We start from the raw sequence: 26527 nt of genomic DNA, 5'->3' as shown, positions 1-26527 counted from the left end.
TCTATTTTTTTGCTATTTTTTGGCTATAACTCTCTAAAAATGCTTTATAGTTATTTCCCTTACAAACCTGAGCAACGCCGGGCGATACTGCTAGTATATATATATATATATATATATATATATATATATATATATATATATAATTGGTAAAAACGGTAAGATAACAAAAGAAAGAAAGAGACCTCAATATTATGTAAATAGAGGAAATTTATCTGTAAAATAATATGTGACAATTATTCAATAGCCAAGATAAAACTCTGAGTTACAGATGCTGAGGTGGAAATCCACAACACCATCTCTTCGGTTATCTGGCCATCTGAAAAACGCTATGAAAAAAGACCGTTATACAAAGGGAAATTACTGTGTTATAATTCCGCTACTTATATATATATATAAGTGCTATATATATATATATATATATACACATATACAGTACATATATATATATATATATATATATATATATATATACACACACACACACACATATATATATATATATATATATATATATATACACACACACACACACACATATATATATATATATATATATACAGACACACACATATATATATATATATATATACACACACACACACATATATATATATATATATATATATATATATATATATACAGTGCATATATAGTATACATATATATATATATAGAGAGAGAGAGAGAGAGAGATCTAAATAGATGTATGTATTTTTCCCTTGTTAACAATTAACACGGAAAAATATATAAATAGTTACCAAGGCAGCAAAAAATCACACAAGTAAAAAGGTTGTAACTCCTTGTTTTTAAAGGTAGAAACTTCGGGTTTACATGAAATATTTTGCATAATATATATAAATAAATAAATGGAGTTAAACGTAGGTGTTATTCAAATTCTTTTACTTCCGACACATGTTTCGAAGATATCACTGGTATTATTCCAAAGGAATAAAATGGTGTAAAACAATGTAATCTTCTCTTCAGGGAAGTAAAGAAATGAAACTCATCAATAAGACATTTTAACAGAAAATGATGGATATGTATAGTGATTAACTGAACGCTATTAAGATTGTTTCAAAAAAACGTTATAGGATATGTGGGATGTCAGCAGCTGGGGAGCTGACTGGAAGAGGAAGGGCACAGGAGTGACGCGTGCACACAGAAAGTTCAGGGATCTACTACCACTGCTGACAACAGAATGAAGTGCACTTTTGTTAGAATAACAACTCTGGATGTTGGTAAGACATGGGCCTTGAATGTAGAAGATTAAAATGTCTTGAGAGAATAACTGGGCATAACAAGTAGATGTAGTGTACAATCCAGGACCATTTCACTTATTATCCACCCTTTATTAATAGTTTTTTCAACTCACACCGCCATTGATCACACCACCCAGTGAGCCACTAAATTATCTCTTCTCCCCTATCACTATAGGTCTCTCACCTTCCTCATGCACCATGCTTCTCTCTCTCTTTCTCTTTCCCATTCGACAATCTACCAAACACCATCCCTCTTTTGTCCTTTTCCTGTCTACATCATTACTATTCTACTGTTCCTCATAATTAATCACCTCCTACTCACCCCTAACTCCTGGTCTTTCTGCCTCACTCATTTCTACCACATCTCACCCTTAAAGGTCTACCCTTATACCTCATCACTGTTATTTTGTTTGTACTTCTTTCCAGCCCCACCTGATCACTCTCAAACACTCTTCTAAATATGGTTATGTAGCTTCGGCTCCTCTCATATGATTACCTCTTTTTTACACCCCATCTGCAAGAATGACATTGCCCTTTCATGGTTTGCAGTTTTGCAAATCGAGCTCAGGACTTATTCTTTGTAAGCCTAGTACTTATTCTATCGGTCTCTTTTGCTGAACCGCTAAGTTGTCCAACTAACATGAGTTGTCCAACGATGGTGGGGAAACAAACAAAGACACACAAACATATATATATATATATATATATATATATATATATATATATATATATATATAAGTAGTTGAATGAATTATCCTAGTATGGATAATTCGGTTAACCGATACCCAGGTAGCAAATTCACGTCAGAAAAACACGGTTGAAGCTACATGCCAAGGGCAGAGATCACGTGCTTTCGTGTGGAAATTTGTGTGTTTTTTTTAAATACAAATAAATGAAAGAATGGAGTTGAACGACGATTTAACAAAATTCCTTTATTCTCGACATATGTTTCGAAGACTGCATATTCCTAATTTCGAAGGAATAAGGGGTGCATTATGCCGCCTTCTCATCAGGAAAGACAAGGAACTTATGTCAGCATCATGATGAACAAAAACTTTTAGATGACTGCCCACACGGAGTCCATAGCGATGGACAAGTTCCTTGTCTTTCCTGATGAGAAGGTGGCATAATGCACCCCTTATTCCTTTGAAATTAGGAATATGCAGTCTTCGAAACATATGTCGAGAATAAAAGAATTTTGTTAAATCGTCGTTCAACTCCATTCTTTCATTTATTTACACTCTTTACTCTTTTACTCTTTTACTTGTTTCAGTCATTTGACTGCGGCCATGCTGGAGCACCGCCTTTAGTCGATCAAATCGACCCTGGAACTTATTCTTTGTAAGCCCAGTACTTATTCTATCGGTCTCTTTTGCCGAACCGCTAAGTGGCGGGGACGTAGACACACCAGCATCGGTTGTCAAGCAATGCTAGGGGGACAAACACAGACACACATATATATATATATATATACATATATACGACAGTTTCCGTCTACCAAATCCACTCACAAGGCATTGGTCGGCCCGGGGCTATAGCAGAAGACACTTGCCCAAGATGCCACGCAGTGGGACTGAACCCGCAACCATGTGGTTGGTTAGCAAGCTACTTACCACACAGCCACTCTATATATATAATATATATATATAAATATATATATATATATTTATTTATATATATATATATATATATATATATATATATATATATATATATATATATACAACAGGCTTCTTTTAGTTTCTGTCTACCAAATCCACTCACAAGGCTTTGGTCTGCCTGGCGCTATAGTAGAAGACACCCGCCCAAAGTGCCACGCAGTGGGCCTGAACCTGGAACCATGTGGTTGGTAAGCAAGCTACTTACCATATAGCCACTCCCACACCTGTATATATATATATATATATATATATATATATAAATTTAAGTCACAATATATGGATTCAAGTAATCCATATTCAAGTACTCATTAAACAAGTTCCTTAAATATAAGTTTATTTACATGTTCTTTGAGTAATAAAACAATTTTGATGTGATATTTGGATTTTTTATCGTTAAATAAAGATTCACCTAAATATTTCTGTCATTTATGACTCTCTCTCTCTCTCTCTCTCTCTCTCTCTCTCTCTCTCTATATATATATATATATATATATATATATATATATATATATATATATATATATATATATATATATATATATATAAAGTTGAAACCTTTCAATATGGATGTTAGACTTCAGCAGGAGTGTATATTCTTTCTTTTTCATAATTGTTATGAACTGGATTGGCATGCACAGTCATTGTGGAAATGATTTCATGATCAGTGAGTGTAGGATCAGTTGGTTGATATTTGCAGATGACATGGTGCAGTTTGGCATATCAGAAGGTGGTCTCCAGCTTGGATGGACTGACCATGTGAACCATGGATCAATCCAGGATGTCACCACAGTTATTCTACAGTGAACTTGAGAAGAGCAGTTGCACCCAAGGTTGCCCAAGGAAAAGGTATAAAGACAACCTCAAGTCCAATCTGAATTGGGCTGAACTCCAGCCCAACAATCTTGAGTGTACTGTGGTTGACCAGACCAATTGGTATAGCAAAAACTCTGAGGCAGCAAACAACCCATTTAGTGCATGCTGAAGATGACCTTCTGATGAGTCAAGTAGTCCCATGTCATCTTCAAATATCTGCCAACCGATCCTACACGCATTGTGATATCACTTCCACAAAAGCTACACATGTTAACCCAGTTCACAAAAAAAGAAAGGTGAAAATACACCCTCCTGCCAAAGAACAACATCAACATTGCAAGGTTGTCAATTAGCACCATTCATCTGAACACAAACATCTGGGTATTTGTATGAGGATTTATTGCCTATTAATTCCAAAATCCTGCAAAGCCCCCCACAGCATGTTCTATGATCATGTGGACCATGTGGTCATATACCTTTTCAAGGTCTATAAAACAAGCATACACCTCTTAGCAACAATACCATGATTTCTAGAAGACCTTAGAAAATTCAAATAGAAAAATATGACATATGTTCTTGTCAGATGATAAAAAAGATCACATGATTAAACATCACCAACTGAAAAATGCTATGAATTGTTTTGCCAACCCAACAGTTTTGCATGCTCATGATGAACATTGTAGTTATTTTTTCAAAAAAACAAAAACGAATAGTAAAGAAGTTAGAAGCATTTAAAGTTATGTAATTTTAGCCAATGAAATAAGACTGTCTTCACAAGCAGAAGTGGAAACTGTTTGTTGCCATGGCAATTCCAGTATATCGTTTATCCACAGAACTGTATACATATTTTTCATTTTCTTCCAACCACTTGAAGATTTATATTTACATACAATTAGAATAATATTATTGTCATAGTCACAAGTTTTGCTTTGGACTTGCGAGAAATAACAAGCAAAATGAAACGAAAACACATGTACAGTTGATTAAAGAAAAACACTGATGCAATAAAACGTTTTTTGGCATAACTACAGATGTAACCCATCAACTTCATTGCCTTATAACTTCCAGAAAAATGGATACTTTTTAATGAAACTTTCAACAAATAATCGCTTATAGTGAATAGGTTAAACTTCAAATATTGTAAGAATCCTTCAAAATGTGATACAAACATGCAACTTGGCACACTTCTAATTTAAAACATGCTCTTTAAGATAGGCATGATTGTCAACGGGAAAATCGAAAATAGCAGCCATCACAACCTCTCTCATCAATGGTCACATACACACTGTCTGCCACACTGAACTACAGCTGACTTAGCATAACGAGGCATAAATGCATTCAAAAACAAATGCACACATACTCAACATTTGTAGAATAAGAATACCAATTTACAATTAAAAATAACATAACTGTATTGAACTTCTATTGTTTCAGAGTCTTTTAAGGCTGTTTATTTTATTTTTATAACAATACCCTTAGACATTGTAACATATTGTCATGTCTGATATATGTTTCAATTTTGTAAGTATGAACATGGCAAGCGTACACATCCCCACAGACTGGACAAAGTGCTGCCTATGCCAAAATGCCACTATGGAGAGACTCCAACAAGCTAATTACCCATTACTTCCCCAACAGCAACGGCTACAAGACTGCACAAAAATATTCCTTAGTGACCTTCCCATAACCATCAATCTGGCCAGGCTAGATGAAGGCAATCTTGGCATGGAGGAGACACTAAAAAGAAATGATGCAAAGGACCAAAAAGCAGCACATCAACAGAAAACAGAATATTTGTTTCATTTGTAAAAAGGAGGACATTTGGGAAAATTTGAGACATGCATCAACAATGCAAATTGGTGTATCACTAAGGGAGATTGCACTGACTTTGAGTGATAGCAAATTGCAAACCAAGCTTAGTGGCTCTGATGCAGTTGCCCAAGAGCTGAAATATCATCTGCATTGCTATATAGGCCTGCAAAACAAAGCTTGTTCTTTAAAATCCGAAGAAAGGAGGCTTGAGAACAGTGATAGTAACAGTGGATGTCCATTTGCTTTCTCTGAACTACTTGCTTAGTTACATGAAAGTAGGAATGCTGCCAGAGCAGATCATGTGACTGTATTCCAACAGGCTGATCTAACAAAAATGTATTGTGAACAGCTAGTTCAGTTAGATGTGGCAGAACCAAATGTGAATGCTACTAACCTGAAGAAGAGGATCTTGTTCCATGTTCCAGAGGTAGAGGCATATAATTGTGGAAGAGATGTGATAATAGCTTTCCAAAAAGACATCAGATAAGTTCCATCTTCAGACACAATAAACTATAATGAAACCATACTTATCCTGAAAACTGCTGATATACTCAGGAAGAAGATTCTCCAGTGCTCCAGTTCATTTGATGGTAAGTTTGATAGCCAGTACCTAAACTCAAGTGTCCCTCCAGAGCTGCAACAGTTTGTCACCTGTCTTACCCACAGATCAGGTATCAAGGCAGCAAATGGAAAGTGGTGTGTCAAAAGTTGATGTTGCAATGGCTAAATTGCTACAGTTTAACTGCTGTTCCAAGAAAAAGCCCACAGCTACAAGTTATAAACACTCAAATAAGAGAGAACCACCTTTATCTGTTTATTTGGGACTGTCTCTGTATTCAAGGACTCGGAAAAAACAGTTAGTGGACAGACTGTTTGAACACGGATTATCTGTCTCATATGATCACATACTTGAAATATCAAACCAGCTGGGTGAAGCTGTTGTTAGTCAGTATGTTGAAGATGACATAGTGTGTCCACCACAGATGAAGTGCAGCATGTTCACACTTGTGGCTGTAGATAACATTGACTATGACCCAAAAGCAACAACAGCAAGAACATCATTCCATGGGACAAGTATTTCTCAGTTCCAAAGTACCGCAAGAGGAGAGCCTGAAGCAGAACTGGCTCTAAAGAAAAAAGATCAAAAAGACTCCTGAGCTCTCAGAAAGCTACACGAAAGTAAAACCAGCTTTTCTGGAGAAGTGCCCTATACTTCCTTCGAGTGACATTCCCACCTTACTTGGAGTGCCAAATCTAAAACCTGAGTATGACTGGTTGCAGTCAGTAGCTCTTGCAGAAATCTACGACAATACCATTAAAGTGACATGGTCAGCACACAATGCTTAACAAGTGAAAAATTTGAAATTTGATGTGGATATGTCTGCCCTTATTCCCTAAGAGACCATTCTAACGAGCTGTCAACTATCAAGCATCACATCAAAGGCATCTTACATCACTTAAATCCAGACAGAGTTCAGTTCTGGCTGTAGATCAGCCACTGTTTGCACTAGCCAAGCAGATTCAATGGATGGCAGTTTTGTCATACTAATGGGTTCACTGCACACTGCGATGGCCATTTTAAGAGTAGCTGGTAGTTTGCGCAAAGGCAGTGGGTAGACACTAGTGAGTGATGAATCTGACATTGCAACCTCTGGCACAGCTGATTCTTTCTTGTCTGCCTCTAGTGTAACAAAAACAAGAAGAATACATCAAGTAACATCCTGCAGCTTGTATCAGCTAAAGGGCATATGAGGCAAGTGATAAGTCTAAGAGTTTTGATGACTGGTGTGCCAAATGAGAAGCTCAGGAACCCCAGTTCTGGTATTGGAACATGGTACATCCTCGGGTTTATCAGATCCATCAGGGTGGGCGATTTCACAGGGTACCTTGCCTCACTGAATGCCTTGATGTTGTACTTCTTTGCCAATGACAGCACCCATTATGCAAGATGGTTTTCTGTGCACATCACTGATATGCTAAAACTGCCTGAGGCCAATCCATCTGTCAATGAAGAGTTTGCAGCAGGAAGGTTTGAGATCCACAAGATGGAAAGACTGTTCTCTGCCATCGGAGTGGATCAAGTCCATGAGCAAAATAATGCTCTAATCAAGGAAGATGGAGAAGCTGTAGGTATCACAGACAATTAGTCTGCCTTGCTAAGATGGATGGTGTCAGGGCCGGAGATATGTCATCTTGTTGGGGAATATGATGAGTTATCAAAAATCAGGCAACATACCAATACATCACAGCACGAATGGACAGTGATGCAGTCGATACTTTGAAGAACTACATTCCTGAAGGAATGAAGCAGTTTGAGTGGTTTATATTTAATATAGAAAATGTATGTCACACTTTGAAGTAGAACAACTTCAAAATATTCAACAAGCCCAGAACAAAGACTGCAAGGAAGCTTAAGAATGCTGTGGAACAAGACTGCAATCTTTTTGCAAACTTGTTCATCACTTGCCAAACAAGACAAGTAGATTTCGAAGAGTTCTTCAGGTGCAAAAATGCTAACTTCCCAGCTTCCATCAGTTCAAATGGAAATCTCTACCATTGAACAAAATCAGAACTTATTGCATGCCTAAAGAAGCAGGTGGAAATGTTAGCAGACGAGCCAGAAACTGTTGCCATATTCATTGACAGAGCACACCTAGCCCACAATATTCAACCCAAGCATCTAACCTTTAAGGACTATGCTGAACACAACTTTGTTGGAAAGATAAACAAATATGCTGAGAGGTACAGACACACTGATATAATATTCAATATTTACAATTCACAGTCACTGAAATCATTTATGAAATAACAAAGAGGTAGGGGATCCTGACACTGAGTAACCAAAAAAAGGAAAAGTTCCCCAAAATTGGCCTGGTTTTCTTCAAAAGGAGAACAAAAAAAGAACTGCATACTTTCCTAGCCCATAAGCTGAAACAAGCTACTGGTGGACTAGTGTTTGCTACAACCATGGCATCATGTGTTAGCAATAAAGAAGACGAGATAAAACAAATGATAGAAGACATGACTGACAGTTCCCATGAAGAAGCTGACACTAGGATTTTAGTCCACGTCATGAATGCTGTGAAGCACAGCTACATCAATAGAGCAACCATCCTTGCAAATGACATTGATATAGTTGTCATAGCAGTGGCAGCATTCCCTGTTTTGAAGAGATGTGGTCTAGACCACTTGTGGGTTATGTACAGAATGGATAAAAGCAGGAGATGGTTACCAGTCCTCAACATAGTCAGTAAGCTTGGGGAGAAGGCCTGTTTGTTGTGACACAGTAAATGCTTTTAAAGAAAGAGGCAAAAAATCCTGCTTTCAAACCTGGGTTATTTTTCCTCAAGCCAATAACACATTTCACCAGCTGTCTGCACTTTGTGCAGACATCACGGAAGATCAGATGCAAGTAATAGAATGATTCGTTGTTCTACTGTGTGATGGATCCAATTCGGAGTTGTCTGTAAATAAAGCCTGGAAAATCATGTTTGCAGAAAAGAACAGACACTATGATACAATCCCACCCACATGAGGAGCTCTTATTCAGCACATCCAATGAGCTATATATCAGGCAGGGCACATATGGGGCCAGGCTCTCCAGATGAAGCCAGCACTATCATCACCTATCATCTGGGGTGGGGAAAAAATGACAATGGCACATTCACTGTTCACTGGACTGAACTAAGAGCCATAGCAGAACAATGCCAAGCACTTAAAAAGTGCCAATGCAAAACTGAGTGTGCAGGAAGTCACATGCAAGAAGTCAGCCCTTCCTTGTACTTCCCTTTGTGCCTGTCCATGCATTTGATTGATGATGAAACCTGTATAACCTGAATTAGTGAAGAAGATAGAAAATTACTTCAAAAGATAAATATAAGGCTACTTGTGTAAAATTCTGCATAATAAATGACGTTTATTATATAATTTTTAATGCTGGACACCATCTTGGATTTTTGGTCACCATTTTCGATTTTCACATTGGCAATAATGCTTATCTTAAAGTGCATGTTTTAAACTATAGGCGTGCCACACTGCATATTTGTATCACCTTTTGAAGGATTTTTCTTCTTCCTGTAGATTGAGTGTATGTAAAGATTTGTTTGAAAAAAATTTTCTGAGGAGTTGGGGAGAGGAATTTCAGAAAATTCACACGACCCATTTTATCCCTCATAACTTTCAGGAAAATGGGTATTTTTTAATGAAATTTTATACAAATACCTTTCAAACAGTGTAGATTATGATTACAAAGAAATTTGTAGGCAAAATGTTTTGGAAGGGGTGGGGGGAGGAGTTTCTAGAAAACGGAGTTTCACATCAGATGGACCACATAAGTTGGAAATTCTCCGTTTTGACGGGGATTTTTTATAATTTTTTTTCCAGCACAGTCTTTGGATTATGGCAGGCATCTTTTCACAAAAACATGAAGAATTTTTTGAAAATCTATAATTTTTTTCACTCCTGCCGCTTCCTCACCACCCCAGTCTGGACTGATTTTGACCAATTTTTTCCTTTTCTTTTTTTTTTTTTTCACTAAAGCTTTCTGGTTAAAAAAAAATTAATCTTTTCAGAGGAAAAAGGTGATTTAAGGGAGATTTGGCTGTTGCTTCTAGCACATCGCAAGACTATTCTCCTTGTTTTTTTCTCACTCAAATATGTTGATGTTTTTCAGTATTTTCCAAAAAAAACACATTTACATGATAAAAAAAAGAAGAAAAATTTGAAATTTATAATTTTTTATCCCCACTCTCTGCCCCCGATTGTTTCTGTTTATATAATTCTAAAATATTGGAGAGCCTGAGAAGATTATTGCTGATTAAGATTAATCCAGAGTGATTTTAATAAGAGGTATGTAAAAAATTATTCATTTTGTTAGCATAATTTTCTGATAAAATGTTTTTTCCTTACACATGCACGGCTGCGCTCAGTTGGGGTGCGAGTAAAAATTCTAACTTTTTTTTCTCTGTTTATATCCCAACAATGGTCTACACGTGTGTTACTTTAGCATCATCATTCCATAAATAGATGTGAGAGTGAGGTCTTGGGATGTGCTAGAAATAACAGCCAAATCTCCCTTAAATCATACTTTTTCCTCTGAAAAGATATTTATTTTAGAACCGGAAATGTTTCTCTTGCGTTGTGAAAAACAAAAATTGGCCAAAATCGGTCCCGACTGAGGTGGTGAGAGTGAAAAAAAATCAGAGATTTTCAAAAAAAATTTTTTCATTTTTTCGTAAAAAGATGCCTCCCAAAGACTGTACTGAAAAAAAAATTTGGAAAAAATTTCCGTCAAAACGGAGAAATTCCAACTTATGTGGACCGTCTGATCCGAAACTCCGTTTTCCAGGAACTCCTCCTCTCGCCCCCTTCCAAAAAGGTTTCTGGCGATCTTTCGTTACAAAGAACACACGACTGCTAGTTACAGACCACGTATGTTTATTTACTTTTGTGAAGATGATCCGTAAAATTTTATTTATTTTTTTTACATATGGGGTTGGGGGGAAATGGGATCTTTTGAAGTTGGCGTGAAAGCGAAAGAGACAGAGAGCGTATGAGGGAAGTTCTTTTGAAGTTGGCGTGAATCAGAAGAATTGATGTGCGTGTGTGTGTGTGAGAGTGTGTGTGTATGTGTGAGAGTGTGTGAGTCGGTGTTTGTATGTACAGGCGTGTGTGTGTGTGTGTGCAAAACCCTGCTTGTGTGTCGCTGTGTGTGTGTGTTTGTGTGTACATGCGTGAGTGTGCAAAACGAAAATTAAAAGATTTTCAGTTGCAAACGTCTCTGCATCCAAGGGCTTCCTGATTCATACTAACAAGAATTGAATTATGGGCCTGTATTTATATAATACATTTCAAAACAAATAATATAAACGAAAAAATATTGATAAAACGTGCGGTTTTTCGAAATCAGTGACGAAAAGTTACTGGAAAAACGATATAAGTGTTTGCATTGGGACCGCCTTTCATCGAAAACTGGTGATTGCCGTACGCTGATGACAGGTCAAAACCTAGAAACTGCAGTCCGTGCGTATCACTTAGGTTGACCTCCCTTTGCAAATACCATAAGAGCACAGAAAGTGTGCCTAAATCGGTTAATATAGGGCGTTACGTATATCAGAAAATCAAAAAGAAATGTGTGTAATAGGTGTAAAACAACTTCCTATGAACGAATATGAAAAAAAAAATTCGCGCACGCGAAAGGGGGTGGGGGAGAGGCCTCGGAAAATTCACATCGGGAAGTTCCGAAAGCGTCCGAGGGGCTGACCCGGGCACCAAAACAAAAAAAAAATAGTGTAATATGTGTAAAACAACTTGCTCTAAACGAATATGACCAAAAACATTCGCACTCGCGAAAGAGGGGTGGGGGAGAGGCTTCGGAAAATTTATATCGGGAATTTCCGAAAGCGTCTGAACCGGGCACAAAAACAAAAACAAAAACAGCGTAATAGGTGTAAAACAACTTGCTCTAAACGACTATCATGAAAAAAATGCGCGCTCGCGAAAGGGGGTGGGGGAGAGGCTTCGGAAATTTCCCATCTTCAGTCCACGGCCTTTAAACTAAGAAAAAATAGTGTAATTGGTGTAAAACTACTTGTTCTAAACGAGGATCAAGAACACACACTCACACATGAATCATAAACTCCGTATTTTTGTACATATTTCGCAAAAAAAAAAATAATAAAGAGAAGAAATTCTGGAAAAAGTGAAGAAATGTTGGATCTCCGCTATGTGAATCAAAATACGTGTCAGAAACATCTTGAAATACTACAGAACATATGTTACGAAAATGATAATGTATACATACCTCTTTGAGTGGTCCATCGACAATGATGATAAAGAAATGAGTTGGATTTGAACTCAGAATATTGACTAACACAACTACATACTACAAGACTCAAAATATTCAGCCAAGTCACCACCCTTTAACTAGCAATAATAATAACATCAATAACACAACAGCCAAAAGATTTATTTGTTCTGAAAATAACAATCATAGTAAATAAATATGTTCTTTAATATTCACATTCATGTGCACAGTTAAACACACTTACATACAAACAGTCACGCATGCATAATACAGAACGGAACACATAAATGAAGGATGCATTACTTAGTATATATTACATCTAGAGAATTTTGATTAATAAGTCAAATATGCAAATTATAAAGATAATTAATTGCTTTACTAAACAGTGTTGTAAAGGTGAAAAAATAAATTTGGGAAAAAAATACACGCCAAAACTAATTAATAAAGGATAATTAGGGAAGGATTGACACAAAATAATTATTTTTTCTGTCTCTTTTTTTCTGATAAATGCATCTTAATAAGTGAGAAGAATTGCATATATCTGAACTATTTCAAAGAAAAGCATAAATTTAATGTTTAAAATAGCTTTAACCAAGGAATGAGATCCAACATTTCTTCACTTTTTCCAGAATTTCTTCTCTTTATTATTTTTTTTTTTTTTTGCGAAATATGTACAAAAATACGGAGTTTATGATTCATGTGTGAGTGTGTGTTCTTGATCCTCGTTTAGAACAAGTAGTTTTACACCAATTACACTATTTTTTCTTAGTTTAAAGGCCGTGGACTGAAGATGGGAAATTTCCGAAGCCTCTCCCCCACCCCCCCTTTCGCGAGCGCGCATTTTTTTCATGATAGTCGTTTAGAGCAAGTTGTTTTACACCTATTACGCTGTTTTTGTTTTTGTTTTTGTGCCCGGTTCAGACGCTTTCAGAAATTCCCGATATAAATTTTCCGAAGCCTCTCCCCCACCCCTCTTTCGCGAGTGCGAATTTTTTTTGTCATTTTCGTTTAGAGCAAGTTGTTTTACACATATTACACTATTTTTTTTTTGTTTTGGTGCCCGGGTCAGCCCCTCAGACGCTTTCGGAACTTCCCGATGTGAATTTTCCGAGGCCTCTCCCCCACCCCCCTTTCGCGTGCGCGAATTTTTTTTTCATATTCGTTCATAGGAAGTTGTTTTACACCTATTACACACATTTTTTTTTGATTTTCTGATATACGTAACGCCCTATATTAACCCTTAAATCCAGCTGGAGACGATGTTCTCCTGGGGCTACAAGCTACAGTAACACCCACCCTTAGTGGTTAGCCATATTGAGACGGCAAGTATACCTCACATATTAATAAAACGTATCTATGAAACTGAGCATTAAACCGCTAGCATAAAAAAAAAAGGTAGCAGCAACGCCAACTTAAAAAGAACTTCCCCAATCCATTCGCGCTCTCTCTGCCTCACTTTCACGCTGACTTATATATATATAAAAAAATTTTTTTTAATTTACGGAAAGCGATGATCTCTTTCTTCAAATGTAAACAAAAGCATGTGCTCTAGTTTGACAGTAACTACTCATATCGTAAGTTTGCCAGGGGCATTCTTTCTATATGAGTCCCACATCACGTGTATTTGTTTACACTTGAAGAATATCGTCACTTTCCGTAAAGTGGGGTTAGGGGGAAGGATATCTTTTTTCTTCAGAAATGTAAATAAACCCACGTGGGTTTATAAGTGACAGTTTAACGACTGATCGCCATCCATCCATCCACCCATCCATCCATCCACCCATCCATCCATCAATCCGCCCGCCCGAGCCCGCTGAAAAAAAAAAAACGTTTTTGTATATGCGTGTGGGGTGACTGTATGTGAGGTTTGCCTGAGAGGCGGTGTGAAATTTGAAAAATTTTTAATTTGGGAGAAAGGAGGTTGAGGTAGGCATTTTAAATTTGGAAAAGGTGTTTCAAAAATCGCAACTTCAAGATTTCAACCCTCCCCCTTCATTTTTTTCCAGAAATTTTTTTTTGCGAAATACGGAGATGATTCTGAAAAAAAAAATTGTAAAAAAAATGACCCCAACCCCTGCCGATTCTATGGCCTTGGCCTTCATGCAGGCTATCTACATGCTAGTAATAACAGCCAAATCTCACAAAACTGCGATAACATAATGAAAGAAATTTGTAATCAATCTACTCCTTTTTCGGCAAAGATTTCTTTCAGAGTAATTTCCCTCATTACTTAGGCCGGCAAACAGCAAAAATATCAGTAGAAGACATACCGGCCGGGTATGATGTAATGTGGGCAGCAACGGCAGTCGTATACGACGTGGAGGCAAAGGTAACTGTACTGAACATGAGAATGAAGGAGGCTACGAACTGGAGAGGCCAGAGTTTAGAGATGGTTGTCCAAGGGGACAACTAAACCCTCGAAAGTTTGCTTGATAGGATCTCCGTAGGGGAGGGACATACAATTCGTGTGTCGGTAGAGGGTCGTAGGCCCAGATGCTTCAAGTGTGGGCACAAGGGCCACGTTCGCTCTACCTGTACGAAAAAAAAAACAGTTGAGGTCCCTACCCAAAACGCAGTGAGACAGGAGAGCGTCACTCAAAAAAAAAAAAGAAAACGACAGTGACAAAAAGAAGCAAAACGAAAGAGAAAAGGAAGAAAAAAACAATGTGAAAAACATAATGAAAAACAGAAAGAGAAAAAACAAAAGTAAAGCGACCAAATGGAATTTACAACTGACATACAAGCGTAAAAAAGAATGCACCCCGGACTCCCCTCCCCAAACAAAAAGAAAAACTGCAAACACGCAAGAACAACAGCAAAAAATTCCCCAATCTCTCCCAGCTAACACTACATTTGTAGGTCAGCTTTTTAACAAACCCCACCCCCCTGTGTTAAAAGGTGTCAAAAAATCAGACAAAATAATATCGTTCAATGAAAAAAACGAGAAGGTTTTACGACTAATCAAGGCTAATAGCCGTATAATTTTTTTTTAAATGACTGGTGGGGAGCCCGACACGCGATATGCAAAAGTCGGAGAGGAGGAGTTCCTCCAGGAACACTTGCTAAACAAAAACATAAAAGATGTTACCCAGGAGGTAATAGCTGGGAAGCTAATTATCAGCCCGGCAGCCACTCCTAACCAGAGCCCGGTGGTAACGCCGGTGAAAAGCCCAGCAGCTACGGGGAGTGCTGGGGAAGCTGGTAGACATAAACTGCCATTCTCCCTCTCACAACCTTAAGTAATTCATTTTCTTTTCTTCAATGATTAAGTTAGGTTGTTTGAATGTACGTGGAATGGGGTCGAGATGGAAACAAGCTTGTTTTCTGAACGACCTCATGACACATAGAATAGATGTTGTAATTGTAACTGAGTCCAAGATGAGTGAACCTCAAGCGTTGTCGCCTCTTCTGGATGGTTACGAGAAATGTATTTCTCCTAGCCGAGGAGGGGGTGCAGGCGTAGCAGTCCTTATCAGGAAGAACTTGGACTTACAGATAAGTACTGTCTTTCTGGACCCAGAAGGCAGGCTGGTTGTACTAGATGTGACTCATGTGAGTAAACAGTCCTTCAGGTTGGTAGCTGTCTGTGCTCCTGAGAAGTGTAGGCAGTCTGGTTTTTATCGGAACCTGGAGCACTTTCTAGTGACGTCTAAAACGTTAGTTTTGTTAGGGGACTTCAACACTATCCTCAAAGTGCAGGTCGATAGTGTGGGCTCAACTGATAGAAAAGGGAATCCATGCCTCAAGGGTCTACTAGAGAGCTATAATCTAGTAGACCTTTACCGACTGGATGAGCCGAACGTTCCACAGTGGACGTGGAGTAACAACGATGGCTCACACAGATCGTACCTAGATAGGGTATTTATTAAGGAAAGAGATAAGAATAGTGTTAGTTGTCCACAATTTTGTATTGTGCCTTACCCGGATCACAAACTTGTGACGTGTGAGGTAAATGTAGATAAATGTCAGACCCGGGTACTGGAAAATGAACAAGTCTATTTTGACTTGTGAAGCTTTCCGTACCCGGATTAAGGAGTTAGTTCAGAGGGCATTATGTGTCACCATCATTAACAATAGATGGTAGCACGCCCTCAAAAGAGCTATTCGTTCAGAGTCCATTAGATTTAGCAAGCAGCTAAGTTTAGATAGGACTGGAATAGAGGGCGATTTAGTGAAGAACTTAGACGAGGCAATGGAATCTGGCTCTGCATCTAGAGTGTTGGCAGCGAGAAAGGTCTTGTAACGCCAAGCATGAAGGCTGCAGAGTCAGAGCCAAGCTACGCGCAGGGAAATGGGCACGTCATGTGGAGAGTCAGAGAGGTAAAATGTCCTCTATAAAGTCTTTAACGGACGAATGGGGACGCAAGATCTATGGACAGGAGGAGATTCAGAAAGTCTTTCACTAACATTTTGCTCAGTTGTTCGGGGAGAGTGGTCCGCTTGAGTGAGTGAGCCCTTAAATGACTTCCTAGCCGGTGGGCCGCGACTTTCGACATGTGAGGTTGAATGCTGTGAAGGACCGATCACGCCCTAGGAGGTAAAAGAGGTGTTGGCTGAGTGCGCCGGGGAAAAGTCGCCGGGGTTAGATGGTCTGCCCTATGAGTTTTATCGTTGTATGCCGGACTTGTTCGGGGATATACTGGCGGGGAGTTGTGACAATGGTCCAGAAAGACCCGAGCAAGGGGGATAGTATCAGTAATTACAGGCCCATAATCCTACTTAATGTAGAGTTAAAGATTTTGGCCAAGGTGCTAGCAAAAAGGTTGACAGTTGTCGTGAAGAAACTTGTCGGGAAGGCACAGACATGTGCAATCCCAGGCAGGTCGATTCAGGATAATCTGGACAGATGGTCCTGTTAAGTTGCTCGGAGTTTGGTTTGGTCCGGACTCCCAGGCGGAGAAGAATTGGGCCGAGGTAGTGAAGAAGGTGGAGGCCATAGTATGGAAGGCTTCTGTCCTTGAAGGGCAGGGCGGAGGTGGTGCAGGTGTTTATAGTTTATAGATAGGTGATCTGTAATCACCTACCGCCTGTCCGTGGTGTCTTGCCCCGATTTTTGGCTAAACAAGTTGGAACGAATCCTCTTCCACTTTTTGTGGAAGGGAGGAAAGCCACTTGTGAAGCGCTCCGTTTGCTGCCAGGAACCATTAAAGGGTGGACTGGGGATACCCTGGCTGAAGATGCGCAGACATTAAAAGACGAAACCTGACTTCATGGCAGAAGGAGTGCCGTCAGGCACTCTGGTTGATCCACAAGGCGGGCAAGGCCAGCAGCGGGAATACCACCTCGGTGTTCTATAGAGGGCTGGTAGAGGAAAAAAACAATGACGTCCTAGGAGGGGCTCTGGGGTTCGATGAGAACCAACTCACCAACCTGTTTAAAAAAACTTTCAGGCCAGGGTATTTGGATAACTTCCAAAAATCCCTGACCTGGCAGTGTTATAGGAACGCTTTACCTGTTCGAGATAAGTTATCCAGACACGGAGTACCAGTGTCACCGACGTGTCCAAGATGCGGAGTGGACAAGAAAACTGTCCAGCATGCTATTGTACAATGTCGGGAGCTATCTAGCTTGATAAGTTACGTCGAACACGTGCTGTCACATCTAGGACGAGTACAGCTGTCAGCTGAATCTATAATAAAGAGGATACCGCCAACTGGACTCACAAAGGAAGGTAAGGCACGTTTTTACTGTACGGTTGCAGTACTGAAAGAGTCTGTTTGCAGAAAGAGAATGGAAGGTTCGGTGAAAGGGTCCTTCATCTCTGGCCCCGGTTTGCTGTCTTACTTCAGATACCACCTGAAGAGCAAGATGGGGTTGGAGAGGAGGAACCTGCTTCCGAGAGAATACGAGAAACGATGGAAGGATGTGATGAGAAAGGTGGGTGTTAGTAACCCAGTTTAATCATTGATGAAAGGAAAAGATCGTTGCTGGGCTTTATAGACTGCCGGGTTCGATCTTTTAATCTTTTTGTTCGTTTTTCTTTCTTTGTTTTCGTTTTATTTTTTAAAAAAAGTCCTTGTTAAAGGAAAATTTAATCGTTATATAAAATATTTTTAAGTAAATTTTTACATGTAACTCATATGAACTCACATAACATTTTTGTTTTTGTTTGCCCTGTATTGTCCCATTCTATATAAGATCCTCATGATCATAATAAAGATTCCATTTTAAACTTGAAGAAAAAAAAACCTTGCATATTTGTTCTTACCTGTTTCATGTGTGTATGTAAAATCCGCAAATTTTCAAGCAAAAAACAGAATCGAACTGTCATTTGCTCCCACGGAAATACCTGAAGTGAAATGTTTTGATTTTGCCGAGTTATATCGAAAGAATGCCAATGGAAAATATATACAAAATAAATGATGTATACTCTTTTACTTGTTTCAGTCATTTGACTGTGGCCATGCTGGAGCACCACCTTTTAGTCGAGTAAATCGCCCCCAGGACTTATTCTATCAGTCCGTTTGCTGAACCGCTAAGTTACGGGGACATAAACACACCAGCATCGGTTGTCAAGCAATGGTGGGGGGACAAACACAGACACACAAACATATACACGCATATACATACATATATACGACAGGCTTCTTCCAGTTTCCGTCTACCAAATCCACTCACAAGGCTTTGGTCGGCCCGAGGCTATAGTAGAAGACACTTGCCCAAGGTGCCACGCAGTGGGACTGAACGCGGAACCATGTGGTTGGTAAGCAAGCTACTTACCACAAAGCCACTCCTGTGCCTATGTATGCAAAAAAATTAGAAAGATTCATCCATTTTTAAATATTTTATACTAAAAAATAATTCTGTTGTGTCTGAGGAGAGTCATTTTCTTTACTGGTAAAATTTCCACTTATTTCTTATCTTTATTTTCCTAAAATTTTCATTGTCTTGCAACCTTTTCAATAGTTTTGACTCTGTCTGTTATTTACGCTGCGTTCCTTTTTGTTTGTTTGTGCGCATGTGTGTGGGTCAGCGTGTGTGTGTGCCTATGCATGTATACATGTACGTATGTATGCATGTGTGTATGTATATGTGTGTGTGTGTATGCATATGTATATATGTATGTATGTGTGTGCATTTGTATGTATGTATTCTGCATATTCATGTGTTTGCATGTCCGTGTTTGTGTATTTTCTATGTGTGTGTGTGAGCATGTGTTTGTAGATGTATGCACCTCTGTCTCCTTGTGTCTGTGTTTTTCAACTATGTACCATGTTTGTATGTATGGATGTGCATCTTTATATATGCGGACCCGTGTCTCCATATGCGTCCTTGCATGGAGTAAAGTGTGTCTGTATATATGGTCATGTGTTTCAGTCTCCATTTGCATATATGTGCTTGTCTGTTCTTATAACCTATGTACCTATCCATCTGTATGTTGATCTGTTTTTCATATCCATATGCTTACATACAAAAAAAAAAAGCATGTGCATACACACCCACTCACACATACATCTATCTACATAACAGTCCACTAACTATTCTACTCTACCTGTGTAAATTGTGGGTATGGAGTTATGATATCTACTATTTAGTATTGGGAAAGTTTCATTTATAAGGACATACTCCCATATTTATCTGAGTGTTGGGTCTTTTGGGTGCTTGGTTAAGATGCAGATGTCAAGTTGACCCAAGTTGCCCCCATGATGGTCTTTGGCATGTTGGTAGAGTATGGAGGACTGATTTTTGTCATCATATTGTCTCAAATGTTCATTTAGTCGTTCCGCAATGCTCATAGATGTTTCCCCTATGTATGTCATGTTCATGTCTTTACAAGCACCTTCTATGCATCTTATGCTGTAAACTACATTTCGAGTTCTACAGTTAATGCCAGGACTAATCCTACATACCATGCAATTATCATTGATGCATATGATACGTCCTACATAGTTGTGATCTGACGGAGTTCCCTGGTTTTTCAGCAATCTTAATGTTGAGTTTGGTCTCCTTCAGATCTTTTCTAAATCTACAGGCTAGTTCTCCATGGGCTCTACAAACATCACTTTTTGATATTTGTCAGTTTTATACCACGTGTTCGCCCTGTTTGCTGTGTCACAAGTTCTTTGTATCCTATTCTTTGTTTCTATATTTAGGGCAGATACCACTGATATCATTACATATAATGTTGTCTAATTTCTTTCTAGCCCCACTGTATACTCAAATCCTATCTTTCTGATTATATCCAGAGAACTGCATGCGGTGCATGAAGTTCTGTATATGTTTTTTTCATTTCATAGGGTTCGCATAGTGGGGACACATAGTTCATTATTCTAATTAAGTCTGCTATCAGTATGCTAATTTTCATGTTGTGTGACAAAGCTGAGTTCTTGTGAACAACATATTTTGAAGTTATGAGTTTCATGTAATAGGAGTGGAGGAGCTGCACTCTATTGTTCACAGTCTCTAACCAAAGTTCAGTATCAAGTACAGGAAGTCTATTGTTAGGGTTCTTAGTGGGGTAATCTATAGTTAACTTGAAACTTTGGTGGATGGGGTTAGCTTTTTGCTGGATACTCTCCATTACGTTCTTCTCAGTTTCTACATTACCGTCATTAGAGTTGGTCCTAACTATGATATTAATGTCATCTACATATCTACTGTAGAGTAGAAGAGTTGTGGACTGTTCTGCTAACATTTGTTTAAGTTTTCTGTCCCACCAGGTCATGAAGAGGCCAGCCAAATCTCCAGTTACACCTACACCGATGGCTGCACCTTGAACCTGCATGTATAGTTTTTTTTTTTTTATTAAACTTTACTATGTGGTTCTTCAAGGTGGTTTTTACACTGGCCCCTATTGCATATGCAATCATTACTTTCACCTGATTGCTGTTCTCAGGGTGTTGGGTGGGTGCGGTCCAACACTCTGTGGTGCCTTTCTTCACTGCTGAAGTGATGGTGAGTGGTCTTTCCCTCAGTGACCTGGTGGGGCAGAATCTATTGAGGTCATGGTCATCTAAATAGTTACTGTCAAAGCATAGTCTGAGGAGGAGGCCCAGTTCCCTAGAGTTGACCTTACGGAATTCCACTTCACTCTCACAGATTACCTGAATGCATTTCTCTACAGCAAAATCTATGTCTATAGATGGGTAGAGTGAAATCACATTCATACTACCCACTACACAACCTGTGAGGTCGTTGGAGTGGTTGCAAGTACTGATTTTATTGAGATCTTCCGTACTCACACTGACATCCGGAAACATCTCTATGAGAGAAAGTAGGACAGTCTACAGTTGCTGGAGATGTTCGCTCCTCAAGCTAGTCTGGTTGGGTGCCCCGTGACAGGGTTTATGTAGGGTTTGTGGTCTTTGCGTAACCCGTATAGTGAAGGAACATCATTGTTGGATGCTTGGAAGTTGTGTGCCGTCCTTTTTATAGGTTGGAGTATGTTGCACCACATTCCCATGTGTGCATTGAAGAGTTTTTCCACTCTTTCATGTTCCTGTGGTGTAACTTCTCTCATGCCTTTTTGTATGTAAGCATAAGGATATGAAAAGAAACAGATCAACATGCAGACGGATAGGTACATAAGTTATAAGAACAGACAAGTACATATATGCAAATGGAGACTCAAACACATGACCATATATACACACACACTTGTGCATACATCTACAAACACATGCTCACACACACATACATAAACAATACACAAACACGGACATGCAAATGCATACACACACATATATACATGCACACATACATACACACACTGACCCACAAACATGCGCACAAACAAACAAAAAGGAACGCAGTGTAAATAACGGACAGAGTCAAGACTATTGAAAAGGTGGCAATGTTTCGTTTGTAGTAGCACGCTTGTAGCACATTTCTGTCGATTTCCGTAAAAAACTTTTATTTTTTTATATATGGCTTTGCGGGAACATTTGAAGTAATGAGGGCGAAAGAGACTAAGAGGAAGCGATTTTATGACGAGGAAATTTCTTCTGAAGCTATGAAAGCATTGATGTACATGTGTGTGTGTGTTTGATGGGGTGTGGGAGACAGACAGTATGTTGTGTAAGTGAAGTGCTTCTGTTAGTGTGTGCAAAGAGACAGAGAGAGTAATGTGTGAAAGAGAGAGATAACTGAAATTTTTTACTCGGTGTATGTGTATATGTATGTATGCATGTATGTGTGTGTGTGTATGTATCTATGTATGTGTGTGTGTATGTATGTATGTGTGTGTATGTATGTGTGTATGTATGTATCTATGCATGTGTGTGTGTATGTATGGCCGATTCAATGTAATTTTTTACTCGGTGTATGTGTATATGTATGTCTGAATGTATGTATGTATGTGTGTATGTATCTATGTATGTGTATGTATGTATGGCCGATTCAGTGTAATTTTTTACTCGGTTTATGTGTATATGTATGTCTGAATGTATGTGTGTGTGTGTGCGTATGTATGTGTGTGTGTGTATGTGTATGTGTGTATATATGTATGTATGTATGGCCGATTCAGTGTAATTTTTTACTCGGTGTATGTGTATATGTATGTCTGCATGTATGTGTGTGTGTGTATGTGTATATGTATGTCTGCATGTATGTGTGTGTGTGTATGTATCTATGTATGTGTGTGTGTGTAAGTATGTGTAAAAAATTACACTGAATCGGCCATACATACATACACACATACTTACACACACACACATACATACACACACACACATACATGCAGACATACATATACACATACACCGAGTAAAAAATTTCAGTTATCTCTCTCTTTCACACATTACTCTCTCTGTCTCTTCGCACACACAACATACTGTCTGTCTCCCACACCCCATCAAACACACACACACATGTACATCAATGCTTTCATAGCTTCAAAAGAAATTTCCTCGTCATAAAATCGCTTCCTCTTAGTCTCTTTCGCTCTCATTACTTCAAATGTTCCCGCAAAGCCATATATAAAAAAATAAAAGTTTTTTACGGAAATCGACGGAGGAAATCGACGGAAACGTGCTACAAGCGTGCTAATACAATCGAAACATTGCCGAAAAGGTTGCAAGACAACGAAAGTTTTAGGAAAATAAAAATAAGAAATAAGTGGAAATTTTTTCCGGTGAGTGTGTTAAATTATGAGGCACAAAAAGAAAATGACTCTCCCCAGACACAACAGAATATGCTTCAACATACGAACTTATATAAAGAATCTTGTAAACCAAATCCAAAAAAAAAACTTAAAAGTAAAACAAACGGAAAACGGGCACTCGCGAATACAAATAAACATGTTGGATGAAACAGGGGGAGGTAATTTACTTTTACGAGTCAACTATTATTAATGATACGAGGGGCCAAATAGCCAATGAGTTATATGTTCTGTAATTTATTTTCTCTGTAAACTGAAAACAAAAATAAAAATAACAAAACTTGCATACGGTCAAACTAAAGCGTTTGACCCGGTCATAAAAACAATAAAAAAAGTGTAATAGGTGTAAAACAACTTGCTTTAAACGAATATGACAAAAAAAAATGCGCGCTCGCGAAAGGGGGTTGGAGGAGAGGACTCGGAACATTCACGATATGAATGTTCCGGATCTGACCCGGGCACAAAGACAAACAAAAAAAAATTCCCCATCTTCAGTCCATGGCCTTTAAACTATAGTATTTAACCCGGGCCGATATTTACCCTATTGTTTTTTAATTATTTATATCGTATATCACAACACCATAAAATGGGCGAAGGTAAAGCACACCACCTAACCCTAACAAGTGTGCACAGTAAAAAAAATTGATTATAAACAAGAATTTGCAAACGATATTGTCGGGCTCCTCGTATCATTAATAATAACTGACTGGTAAAAGTAAATTACCCCACTCCTTGTATCGTTCGACATGTTTGTTTATATTCGAGAGTGCTCGTTTTCGGTGTTCTATTTTTTAGTATAAAATATTTTTAAATGGCTGAATCTTTCTAATTGTTAGCATACATAATTTATTTTGTATATATTTTGCATTTTCATAACCTTTTTTGTTAGCATTTCATTTTCTTGGGGAGGTGCGTTTCCAAAGGTGCTCCAAATTTTCCAAAGAGGGGAGGGTTCAGTTTACGTCTCCGCCATATGCGCCGCATTCAACCCCCGATTTTATTTTCTCCTCTAAAATGCAGTTTCGTCTATTTCCACAATTCCGCAGGGGACCACCATTAATTTTCATTGCATTGCGGGGCAAATCTTCCACGCAGATATCCCATAAATAAATAGTATAATCTACTGCGTTAGTGTTACCAATTCCAAATTCCTTCTTACCAAATCTAGTAGCTGTCAATTCTTTCACTCACAGCAATAGGAGTAAACGATACACTAGAATTGTCATGACAACAGTTTCGACTTCCGCTGCGAGCACACTGACTTGGCTAAAAGTACGTAAATTTAAATTCGTTGTCAGTATACAAAACTATATCAAAAGTAAATTTTTGAGAATTTTTAGAATAAGATTTGTGGTTGGAAGAAAACGAAAAAAGATCCCCAGCATTTCTCCGACATTTTTGAAATATCATTAAATAGTTCACTCTGAAAAACAATTGTGCAAAATATCATCTGACTAACATAACTGCAGAAATTATATAATCATATCGACCTCGTCGGTATTTAAGCCGTACGTATTTTGACGACTTCGCCAGAACTCAGTACGCAGAGAAACATAAACAAGGCATAACATTTTGTTTAATCTCTTACACTTTTGTCATCCTCAGCTCTATAATCATTTATTTAAACAAGTTAATCTTTCATTATCCAATTTAGAATATCAAAAGTTCCTCACTTGTTTTTCTTCGATCCTTCCATTATAGGTTGCACGTCAAACTTGGAATCAACTAAGGGTTCTTCAGAAATTGCTTTGGTATTTTCTGGACCAGTGTACAGTTTGATTTCATGAAGAATATTTTTTTGATTTATGTAAATATTTCCTGGTGATTTACCATCTTGAAGGAAGCTTTCGTGTATCAATTTTCGCAAAGAATAATAGAAAATAATTGCCAGGAGCAACACAAAGATAGTGGCCTTGATCATATTTGTTCTTACATGGGATAGTTGTTTATAACACATCGAAATATTAAAGACCTAAAATCTTAAATTACACTTGATAACCACATTGGATTGTTCGTCTTTTATCCACGCAAGGTGTCGGTAATACCGGACAATATTTATGAAAGATATCAAAATAAACAATGTTATAAAAGAAAGAAAAATGCTGTCGTTGAAAATGCCACAATAATACCTTTTTTGTTAATTATAGAGATAAGTCTGTTCATATAGATTTATCAATCTTGTTTTCAACAGCGGAGTAAATGCAGAAAAATACGCACTACATATTCATTCAAAATCTTCCAGAAAAAAATGTTTGTAAATAAAGTCTTATGAATGAAAACTGAAGAGTTACAAATAAGGGAGTGAATAATCTGTTAACATTTTTAACATAACATGGAGAACTACAATAGATATGTGTTGGCGAGTTATGATTACCGTTTAAAATACGTATACCGATATATTTAATTCGTTTTATTTTTGTAATGTGTCAAAAAGTTCTGTCGTACAATTTATTACCTTATCACTCGCACAATTCCTTTGCATCTATTCTAAAATATTGATAAGAAATTATTTAATATCTGCAAGCTTATTTCCGCCAGACCCCTTCTACATGTAAAATAGAAAGTAAATACGTTTGTATTTAAACAAAGTGAAAAGTTTATATGAAAAAATATTCAAACCAACAGAAAATGACCCGATAATACTAATTACACATAGATAGCCGTGACTGTAGTAAGAAATGTTAATATAAAGATCTTCACCCGTGAACAAAAAAATAATAATAAACCAGCCTGCTGGGTGTTAACAATTATGCGAAAATTGCGGTAATGACCCAGGATGGGGGAAAGAGGACTTTCGGATAATATACAAGATCCGATATTTCCGTCATAACTATCGGTAAAATATATATATATATATATATATATATATATATATATATATATATATATATATATATATTTACAGAATCTCACGTTTTTATTATAGAGGATCCGATTCTGAAAAGAATTTTCTAAAATTAACATTTTGTAAAATTTCTTTTCTTTTTTTTTTTTTTTTTTGCGAAATACGAAGATTACGATTCTGGGATCTTTTCATTTGTGAAGCCAGTTTTTCCAAATTTTTCCTACTGAACCAAAC

The 26527-nt window shown here is 37.9% G+C and overlaps 1 protein-coding gene across 3 annotated transcripts in view; it reads right to left on the bottom strand.

The window, feature by feature from the left end:
• The window catches only part of LOC115217457 (glucoside xylosyltransferase 1), a 108998-nt gene extending 83256 nt beyond the window's left edge, over positions 1 to 25742 (bottom strand). For 2 of the 3 annotated variants that reach the window (XR_005001289.1, XM_029787160.2), the window contains exon 1: positions 25122 to 25740. Coding sequence is in view for 2 of the 3 variants with exons in the window: in XM_029787160.2 (XP_029643020.1) it covers positions 25122 to 25405 (284 nt within the window). In the remaining variant the exon portion in view is untranslated. Of the gene's footprint in view, positions 1 to 25121 lie in introns of all 3 variants that reach the window. The other variant, XM_029787162.2, reaches the window with a different exon arrangement.
• Positions 25743 to 26527: the final 785 nt, after the last annotated feature.

This window comes from Octopus sinensis, linkage group LG11 (assembly GCF_006345805.1).
Source record: "Octopus sinensis linkage group LG11, ASM634580v1, whole genome shotgun sequence".
NCBI classification, from domain to species: Eukaryota; Metazoa; Mollusca; class Cephalopoda; order Octopoda; family Octopodidae; genus Octopus; species Octopus sinensis.
The sequence above is the reverse complement of the archived record's forward strand: the minus strand, read 5'-3'. Positions and strand labels throughout refer to the sequence as shown.